General features: G+C 47.8%; 1 protein-coding gene across 1 annotated transcript in view; it reads right to left on the bottom strand.

The window, feature by feature from the left end:
- Positions 1-6,388: 6,388 nt before the first annotated feature.
- The window catches only part of LOC138372841 (uncharacterized), a 7,595-nt gene continuing 3,022 nt past the window's right edge, over positions 6,389-10,961 (bottom strand). Inside the window, exon 2 of the mRNA XM_069338506.1 lies at positions 6,389-6,902. Within this exon, the coding sequence (XP_069194607.1) occupies positions 6,389-6,902 (514 nt within the window). The remainder of the gene's footprint in view (positions 6,903-10,961) is intronic.

The following is a 10,961-nucleotide window of genomic DNA, read 5'->3' as shown; positions in this document are numbered from 1 at the left end:
TCTTGCCTTACAGGCTTGATAGAATTCTACGATCAGGTGACACAGATTAAGCAAGAAAGAGAGGGCTGGGCGGACTGCATTTTCTTGGATTGTCGGAAAGCCTTTGACACAGTACCGCATAAGAGGCTGGTACATAAGCTGGAGAGACAGGCAGGTGTAGCTGGTAAGGTGCTCCAGTGGATAAGGGAGTATCTAAGCAATAGGAAGCAGAGAGTTACGGTGAGGGGTGAGACCTCCGATTGGCGTGAAGTCACCAGTGGAGTCCCACAGGGCTCTGTACTCGGTCCTATCTTGTTTCTGATATATGTAAATGATCTCCCGGAGGGTATCGATTCATTTCTCTCAATGTTTGCGGACGATGCTAAAATTATGAGGATTAAAACAGAAGAGGACTGTTTGAGGCTTCAAGAAGACCTAGACAAGCTGAAGGAATGGTCGAACAAATGGTTGTTAGAGTTTAACCCAACCAAATGTAATGTAATGAAGATAGGTGTAGGGAGCAGGAGGCCAGATACAAGGTATCATCTGGGAGAGGAAATTCTTCAGGAGTCAGAGAAGGAAAAAGACTTGGGGGTTGATATCACGCCAGACCTGTCTCCTGCAGCACATATCAAGCGGATAACATCAGCGGCATATGCCAGGCTGGCCAACATACGAACGGCATTCAGAAACTTGTGTAAAGAATCATTCAGAACTTTGTATACCACATATGTCAGGCCAATCCTGGAGTATGCAGCCCCAGCATGGAGTCCATATCTAGTCAAGGATAAGACTAAACTGGAAAAGGTTCAAAGGTTTGCCACCAGACTAGTACCCGAGCTGAGAGGTATGAGCTACGAGGAGAGACTACGGGAATTAAACCTCACTTCGCTGGAAGACAGAAGAGTTAGGGGGGACATGATCACCACATTCAAGATTCTGAAGGGGATTGATAGGGTAGATAAAGACAGTCTATTTAACACAAGGGGAACACGCACAAGGGGACACAGGTGGAAACTGAGTGCCCAAATGAGCCACAGAGATATTAGAAAGAACTTTTTTAGTGTCAGAGTGGTTGACAAATGGAATGCATTAGGGGGTGATGTGGTGGAGGCTCACTCCATACACAGCTTCAAGTGTAGATATGACAGAGACCGATAGGCTCAGGAATCTGTACACCTGTTGATTGACGGTTGAGAGGTGGGACCAAAGAGCCAGAGCTCAACCCCCGCAAACACAACTAGGTGAGTACAACTAGGTGAGTACACACACACACACACACAAACACACACACAAACACACACACACACAAACACACACACACACAAACACACACACACACGTACACGCACACACATAGACCTGTATCATTGACAAGTGTCAATGATACAGGTCAAAATATTGGAAAAAATAATTAAAACTAAATGGGTAGCACACCTGGAGAGAAATGATATAATATCAGACAGACAGTATGGTTTTCGATCTGGAAGATCCTGTGTATCGAATTTACTCTGTTTCTATGATCGAGCAACAGAGATATTACAGGAAAGAGATGGTTGGGTTGACTGCATCTATCTGGACCTAAAAAAGGCTTTCGACAGAGTTCCACATAAGAGGTTGTTCTGGAAACTGGAAACTATTGGAGGAGTGACAGGTAAGCTTCTAACATGGATGAAAAATTTTCTGACTGATAGAAAAATGAGGGCTGTGATCAGAGGCAGTGTATCAGACTGGAGAAATGTCACAAGTGGAGTACCACAGGGTTCAGTTCTTGCACCAGTGATGTTTATCGTCTACATAAATGATCTACCAATTGGTATACAGAATTATATGAACATATTTGCTGATGATGTTAAGATAATAGGAAGGATAAGAAACTTAGATGATTGTCATGCCCTTCAAGTTGACTTGAACAAAATAAGTATATGGAGCAAATGGAATTTAATGTTAATAAATGCCATGTTATGGAATGTGGAATAGGAGAACATAGACCCCACACAACCTATATATTATGTGAGAAATCATTAAAGAATTCTGATAAAGAAAGAGATCTAGGGGTGGTTCTAGATAGAAAACTATCACCTGAGGACCACATAAAGAATATTGTGCGAGGAGCCTATGCCACAGTTTCTAACTTCAGAATTGCTTTTAAATACATGGATGGCGATATACTAAAGAAATTGTTCACGACTTTTGTTAGGCCAAAGCTAGAATATGCAGCAGTTGTGTGGTGCCCATATCTTAAGAAGCACATCAACAAACTGGAAAAGGTGCAAAGACATGCTACTAAGTGGCTCCCAGAACTGATGGGCAAGAGCTACGAGGAGAGATTAGAGGCATTAAATATGCCAAAACTAGAAGACAGAAGAAAAAGAGGTGATATGATCACTACATACAAAATAGTAACAGGAATTGATAAAATCGATAGGGAAGATTTCCTGAGACCTGGAACTTTAAGAACAAGAGGTCATAGATTTAAACTAGCTAAACACATATGCCGAAGAAATATAACAAAATTCACTTTCGCAAACAGAGTGGTAGACGGTTGGAACAAGTTAGGTGAGAAGGTGGTGGAGGCCAAGACCGTCAGTAGTTTCAAAGCGTTATATGACAAAGAGTGCTGGGAAGACGGGACACCACGAGCGTAGCTCTCATCCTGTAACTACACTTAGGTAATTACACACACACACACACAGAAGCTCAACCCTCGCAAACACAACTAGGTGAGTACACACACACACAGGGGCCCTAGTAGCCTGGTGGATAGCGGGCAGAACTCGTAATTCTGTGGCACGGGTTCGATTCCGGCACCAGGCAGAAACAAATGGGCAAAGTTTCTTTCACCCTGAATGCCCCTGTTACCTAGCAGTAAATAGGTACCTTAGAGTTAGTCAGCTGTCACGGACAGCTTCCTGGTGTGTGTGTGTAGTGTGTGTGGAGAAAAAAAAAAGTAGTTATTAAACAGTTGATTGACAGTTGAGAGGCGGGCCGAAAGAGCAAAGCTCAACCCCACAAACACAACTAGGTGAACACACCTGGTACACAGAACCAACACACAACAAACGGTCACTGTTGTATTGTGAGTATCCATTAACATAATTAAATTCCGGTTACAAGAGGCAGTTCCCGGGAAGCGGTACAGCAGATCCGCTTAAGTCAGACACAAAGCGCATACAATTACAGTGATTCTTGCAGTGAACGCCACCGAGGGCGTTCCTCGAGGGGGCGTGACCTCGGCTCTCTGGGAACTCTTCATCACCAAACTTGTTCTGTGGGTTCCATCTTCACGCTGTGAGCCAGGTTTCCGGGTTCGGTCCCCTAACAAACCCACAACGTAACTACAACGTTTTGCTGTAACGTTGTTGATACATTGTGTGGTTACGTTTGTGACAACTTTGTAATAACGTTGATACAACTTTGTCGTTACTGTGTGTGTGTGTACTCGCCTAGTTGTGCTTGCGGGGATTGAGCTCTGGCTCTTTGGTCCCGCCTCTCAACTGTCAATCAATCAGGTTTTTCACACACAAACACACACACACACACACACACACACACTCACACACACACACACACACACACACACACACACACACACACACACACACACACACACACACACACACACACACACACACCGGGACCAAAGAGCTAGAGCTCAACCCCCGCAAGCACAATTAGGTGAGTACACACACACACACACACACACACACACACATAGGGGGCTCGTTGGCTGAGTGGACAGCGCTCTAGACTCGTGGACCTTGGGACCGGGGTTCGATCCCGGCAGTCGGCAGAAAAAAGTTTCTTTCACCCTGATGCACCTGTTACCTAGCAGTAAATAGATACCTGGGAGTTAGACAGCTGTCACGGGCTGCTTCCTGTGTGTGTGTGGTATCTCTCCCTGCTCTCTGGTGTTCAGTTATTCCTGTAGTTTCTCCATGTTCATGTACTCAGTTGCTTCGCTACCTTACAGTCCTGGTTGAACCATGGATTCTTCTGTTGTCTTTACTGTTTCTTCTTTTAGGCCGGGATAAACCTGTCTGCAGCTTCCTGGCACTTCTGGGTGACGCAGTCCATCATGTCTTGTACAGGCTTCTCTCTGAGTTCTGTGTCCCATGGTGTGACCCATGGTGTGTTCCCATGGTGTGTTCCCATGGTGTGTTTCCTATGGTGTGTTCCCATGGTGTGTTCCCATAGTGTGTTCCCATGGTGTGACCCATGGTGTGTTCCCATGGTGTGTTCCCATGGTGTGTTTCCTATGGTGTGTTCCCATGGTGTGTTTCCTATGGTGTGTTCCCATGGTGTGTTCCCATGGTGTGTTTCCTATGGTGTGTTCCCATGGTGTGGTCTCATGGTGTGTCCCCATGGTGTGTTCCCCTGGTGTGTTCCCATGGTGTGTTCCCATGGTGTGTTCCCATGGTATGTTCCCATGGTGTGTTCCCCTGGTGTGTTCCCATGGTGTGTTCCCATTGTGTGGCTCCATGGTGTGTCCCCATGGTGTGTCCCCATGGTGTGTTCCCATGGTGTGTTCCCATTGTGTGACTCCATGGTGTGTCCCCATGGTGTGTCCCCATGGTGTGTTCCCCTGGTGTGTTCCCCTGGTGTGTTCCCATGGTGTGTTCCCATGGTGTGTTCGCATGGTGTGTTCCCATGGTGTGTTCCCATGGTGTGTTCCTATGGTGTGTTCCCATGGTGTGTGTTCCCCTGGTGTGTTCCCATGGTGTGTTCCCCTGGTGTGTCCCCATGGTGTGTTCCTATTGTGTGTTCCCATGGTGTGTTCCCATGGTGTGTTCCCCTGGTGTGTCCCCATGGTGTGTTCCCATGGTGTGTTCCCCTGGTGTGTCCCCATGGTGTGTTCCTATTGTGTGTTCCCATGGTGTGTTCCCATGGTGTGTTCCCCTGGTGTGTCCCCATGGTGTGTTCCCATGGTGTGTTTCCATGGTGTGTCCCCATGGTGTGTTCCCCTGGTGTGTCCCCATGGTGTGTTCCCATGGTGTTCCTATGGTGTGTTCCCATGGTGTGTTCCCATGGTGTGATCCCCTGGTGTGTTCCCCATGGTGTGTTCCCCATGGTGTGTTCCCCTGGTGTGTTCCCATGATGTGTCCCCATGGTGTGTTCCCCTGGTGTGTTCCCATGGTGTGTCCCCATGGTGTGTTCCCATGGTGTGGTCCCCATGGTGTGTTCCCCTGGTGTGTTCCCATGGTGTGTTCCCATGGTGTGTTCCCATGGTGTGTCCCCATGGTGTGTTCCCCTGGTGTGTTCCCCTGGTGTGTTCCCATGGTGTGGTCCCCTGGTGTGTTCCCCTGGTGTGTTCCCATGGTGTGTTCCCCTGGTGTGTTCCCATGGTGTGGTCCCCATGGTGTGTTCCCCTGGTGTGTTCCCATGGTGTGTTCCCATGGTGTGTTCCCTGGTGTGTCCCCATGGTGTGTTCCCCTGGTGTGTCCCCCATGGTGTGTTCCCCTGGAGTGTTCCCATGGTGTGTTCCCCTGGTGTGTTCCCATGGTGTGTTCCCCTGGTGTGTCCCCATGGTGTGTTCCCCTGGAGTGTTCCCCTGGTGTGTTCCCATGGTGTGGTCCCCATAGTGTGTTCCCCTGGTGTGTTCCCATGGTGTGTTCCCATGGTGTGTCCCCATGGTGTGTTCCCCTGGAGTGTCCCCATGGTGTGTTCCCATGGTGTGTCCCCATGGTGTGTTCCTATTGTGTGTTCCCATGGTGTGTCCCCCATGGTGTGTTCCCCTGGAGTGTTCCCATGGTGTGTTCCCCTGGTGTGTTCCCATGGTGTGTTCCCATGGTGTGTTCCCTGGTGTGTTCCCATGGTGTGTTCCCCTGGTGTGTCCCCATGGTGTGTTCCCTGGTGTGTTCCCATGGTGTGTTCCCATGGTGTGTTCCCCTGGTGTGTTCCCCTGGTGTGTCCCCATGGTGTGTTCCCCTGGAGTGTTCCCATGGTGTGTGCGCGTGCTGGGGTGTCCCACATCTAACAGCCTCCATCAAGGGATTTTCTTAATGTTTATCTTAACAAAAAAAATCACCGAATACGTCACATTCTTTACGAAGTTAACAAATCCGTTACGAATGCGACGTATTAGTAACACTTATCTTTGTATGTTTGTAGCTAGGCAAACAGGTACATTTGTGGCTAGAAAAACAGGTACATTTGTAGCTAGGCAAACAGGTACATTTGTAGCTAGGCAAACAGGTACATTTGTAGCTAGGCAAATAGGTACATTTGTAGCTAGGCAAACAGGTACATTTGTGGCTAGGCAAACAGTTCCTACGAGGCATTTACAACCAATAATGGGTTTCAATTTTCCTGTTTCAATTCTTCCTCCGTGGTTTGACACTGTTTTGTATACCTTGTTTACGTCTGTTTTTTGTTATCAATGTGAAATTTGAAATTAGTGATAATAATTCTATATCAATGAATGTTTCCGCTTTGCTAACGACGGGAGCATGCAGCGCGGTGTTGGGTAATTGGTTGTTCCCGCTCCGTCTCGTTCCCGTCTCGTTCCCGTCTCGTTCCCGTCTCGTTCCCGTCTCGTTCCCGTCTCGGTCCCGTCTCGTTCCCGTCTCGGTCCCGTCTCGTTCCCGTCTCGTTCCCGTCTCGTTCCCGTCTCGTTCCCGTCTCGGTCTCGTCTCGTTCCCGTCTCGTTCCCGTCTCGTTCCCGTCTCGGTCCCGTCTCGTTCCCGTCTCGTTCCCGTCTCGGTCCCGTCTCGTTCCCGTCTCGTTCCCGTCTCGTTCCCGTCTCGGTCCCGTCTCGTTCCCGTCTCGTTCCCGTCTCGTTCCCGTCTCGTTCCCGTCTCGTTTCCGTCTCGTTCCCGTCCTTTATGCGGTAACATCTATGCAATGTTAGCAAGTGACAGCAAACATGAGTGACGGGTTCAGCTCGACAGTGGCACTTTATATCCAAAGCAGAACCAGCAAAACTGTCAGTTTAGAGGTGAAAATTGACAGTGAATAAAATGACAGTGAAAAAATGGAATCCGTTTGACGCTCGAGAACGGTGTGCAAGTCTTGACTCTGTTGTCGACTGTTGGGGGACAATTATCAAACACACCAAACAGTACCGTTTCAGTACACACTTTTCACTGCTATCTGTACAAAAAATACAACTGTATTTTATTGAACCCAGTGATACAAAATACTTAATACATACCAATACTGGATGATACGTTTTTTATTTTGATTTATTTGAACATAGAATTGTTTTCGATTAATGCGTATGTAGACCCACCGAAGGGTTCCGGTGTGGTAGAGGTGTTAGGAGTCACTGCAGCAGTGCCAGCACTGTGGAGAGTGCCGCTACGGGGGGGGGAGGGTAGGAGTGGTAGAGTGCCCGACCCTTGTCGGTGTTGCGCGTCGTGAGGCAAACTGTGACGCTTCAAGAGTTGGTACCTGAGTGGTGACGGGACTGGTTGAGTGACGAGAGTGTTTGGGTGACAGGCGTACTGAGTGACAGGAGTACTGAGTGACAGGAGTACTGAGTGACAGGAGTACTGAGTGACAGGAGTACTGAATGACAGTAGTACAGAGCGACATTATTACTGAGTGACAGTAGTACTGAGTGACAGTAACAGGAGTACTGAGTGACAGTAACAGGAGTACTGAGTGACAGTAACAGGAGTACTGAGTGACAGTAGCAGTAGTACTGAGTGACAATAACAGGAGTACTGAGTGACAGTAACAGTAGTACTGAGTGACAGTAACAGTAGTACTGAGTGACAGTAACAGTAGTACTGAGTGACAGTAACAGTAGTACTGAGGGACAGTAACAGGAGTACTGAGTGACAGTAACAGGAGTACTGGCTGAGAGTAGCAGGAGTACTGAATGACAGTAACTGGAATACTGAGTGACAGTAACAGGAGTACTGAGTGACAGGAGTACTGAGTGACAGTAACTAGAGTACTGAGTGACAGTAACAGGAGTACTGAGTGACAGGAGTATTGAGTGACAGTAACTGGAGTAATGAGTGACAGTAACAGGAGTACTGAGTGACAGGAGTACCGAGTGACAGGAGCACTGAGTGACAGTAACTGGAGTACTGAGTGACAGTAACATGAGTACTGAGTGACAGTAACTGGAGTACTGAGTGACAGTAACAGGAGTACTGAGTGACAGTGGCAGTAGTACTGAGTGACAGGAGTTCTGAGTGACATTAGTACTAAGTGACAGTAGTACTGAGTGACAGGAGTACTGAGTGACAGTAGTACTGAGTGACAGTAGTACTGAGTGACATTAGTACTGATTGACAGCAGTACTGAGTGACAGGAGTACTGAGTGGCAGTAGTACTGAGTGACAGGAGTACTGAGTGACAGGAGTACTGAGTGACAGTAGTACTGAGTGACAGGAGTACTGAGTGACAGTAGTACTGAGTGACAGTAGTACTGAGTGACAGTAGTACTGAGTGACAGTAGTACTGAGTGACAGTAACTGGAGTACTGAGTGACAGTAACTGGAGTGCTGAGTGACAGTAACTGAAGTACTGAGTGACAGTAACTGGAGTACTGAGTGACAGTAACTGGAGTACTGAGTGAGAGTAGTACTGAGTGACAGTAACTGGAGTACTGAGTGACAGTAACTGGAGTACTGAGTGACAGTAGTACTGAGTGACAGTAACTGGAGTGCTGAGTGACAGTAGTACTGGGTGACAGGAGTACTGAGTGACAGGAGTACTGAGTGACAGGAGTACTAAGTGACAGTAGTACTGAGTGACAGGAGTACTGAGTGACATTAGTACTGAGTGACAGTAGTACTGAGTGACGAGTACTGGGTGACAGGAGTACTGAGTGACAGGAGTACTGAGTGACAGTAGTACTGAGTGACAGGAGTACTAAGTGACAGTAGTACTGAGTGACAGTAGAACTGAGTGACAGGAGTACTGAGTGACAGTAGTACTGAGTGACAGTAACTGGAGTACTGAGTGACAGTAACTGGAGTACTGAGTGACAGTAACTGGAGTACTGAGTGACAGTAGTACTGAGTGACAGTAGTACTGAGTGACAGGAGTACTGAGTGACAGGAGTACTGAGTGACATTAGTACTGAGTGACAGTAGTACTGAGTGACAGGAGTATTGAGTGACAGTAGTACTGAGTGACAGTAGTACTGAGTGACAGGAGTACTGAGTGACAGTAGTACTGAGTGACAGTAACTGGAGTACTGAGTGACAGTAACTGGAGTACTGAGTGACAGGAGTACTGAGTGACATTAGTACTGAGTGACAGGAGTACTGAGTGACAGTAGTACTGAGTGACAGGAGTACTGAGTGACAGTAATACTGAGTGACAGGAGTACTGAGTGACAGTAGTACTGAGTGACAGGAGTACTGAGTGACAGTAGTACTGAGTGACAGGAGTACTGAGTTACAGTAGTACTGAGTGACAGTAACTGGAGTACTGAGTGACAGTAACTGGAGTACTGAGTGACAGTAACTGGAGTACTGAGTGACAGTAACTGGAGTACTGAGTGGCAGTAGTACTGAGTGACAGGAGTACTGAGTGACATTAGTACTGAGTGACAGGAGTACTGAGTGAAAGTAGTACTGAGTGACAGGAGTACTGAGTGACAGTAATACTGAGTGACAGGAGTACTGAGTGACAGTAGTACTGAGTGACAGGAGTACTGAGTGACAATAGTACTGAGTGACAGGAGTACTGAGTGACAGTAATACTGAGTGACAGGAGTACTGAGTGACAGTAGTACTGAGTGACAGTAATACTGAATGACAGTAGTACTGAGTAACAGGAGTACTGAGTGACAGTAATACTGAGTGACAGGAGTACTGAGTGACAGGAGTACTGATTGACAGGAGTACTGAGTGACAGTAATACTGAGTGACAGGAGTACTGAGTGACAGTAATACTGAGTGACAGGAGTACTGAGTGACAGGAGTACTGAGTGACAGGAGTACTGGCCCCGTCCAAGCTCCTGGCACCAGCCCGCAGTGTGGGCCAGAACACCTCTCTGAAGAAAGCTAAAACACCGTAAATTACACGTCCATAGTGGTCGTGTCAAACAGGAAATCCTTGGGCAGGAAACAGTGTTTGATGCTGAGGGAAGCGATGGAGTGTATCCATTAGCAGCTTACCTGCTAACGACTCAGCTGTCGTTAGAGAGCGCCAGTGACCAATTTAGCACCTGGTCTCTGAAATGAGTGAGATCTGCTCTCATGTTGTGATGGAAGAGTTGTGGTAGTACATAGATGAACAGGAGCTTAGGCGGCTTTGCTTCGGTCAGTGTCTGCGTTCGATTCCCCGATTGTTGAAGGGTTTGGTACTAGTCTTTCGCTCCGTCCTGCTATTGCAGCTCCTTGTCCTCGTGCTCCTTCTGGTGTAGTTATCGTGGTGGTGGTTGTGTAGTACATACAACAGTCACACATTCCCACCAGTGCCATATGCCTAATGGCAGGGGGGGGGATCCGAAAGGCCAGGCGGCAGGAGGCACTCATTAGTGGCACCTAACTAGCATGTTCCTGTGTTGAGGCCCTGTGTGTGTGTGTGTGTGTGTGTGTGTGTGTGTGTGTGTGTGTGTGTGTGTGTGTGTGTGTGTGTGTGTGTGTGTGGGAACGAGGCCATCCGACTACCGCCTCACCGCTTGTTTGCTGCTTGTCCTGTGACCGGGGGGGGGGGGGCGCAGTGGTTGTGTAGGTAGTGTGTGTGTAGAGTGAGCACGAACTATCTCGACCCCTGTTCCTAATTACTCGATTACTACTTGGCTAACTCTAGGAGAGTAAACTACCTCTCAACCCTAACTACCAGCTGGTAACGACACTAGTTACGGTTCACAATCTTAAGGTGATAACCGACTCACTAGGTTACTATTGTTCCTTAAAGTAAAGTTGAAGTTCGGGGAGTGAAGATCGGTAGTTAGCTTGCTCAGTAGAGTAGTTGGTGCGGTAGTTAGCTTGCCCAGTAGAGCAGTTGGTGCGGTAGTTAGCTACCCAGGCCTAGTTGTTAGCAAAGAAGGAGGGTGATCACATGGGGTT

Source organism: Procambarus clarkii, chromosome 40 (assembly GCF_040958095.1).
Source record: "Procambarus clarkii isolate CNS0578487 chromosome 40, FALCON_Pclarkii_2.0, whole genome shotgun sequence".
Classification (NCBI taxonomy): Eukaryota; Metazoa; Arthropoda; class Malacostraca; order Decapoda; family Cambaridae; genus Procambarus; species Procambarus clarkii.
The sequence above is the reverse complement of the archived record's forward strand: the minus strand, read 5'-3'. Positions and strand labels throughout refer to the sequence as shown.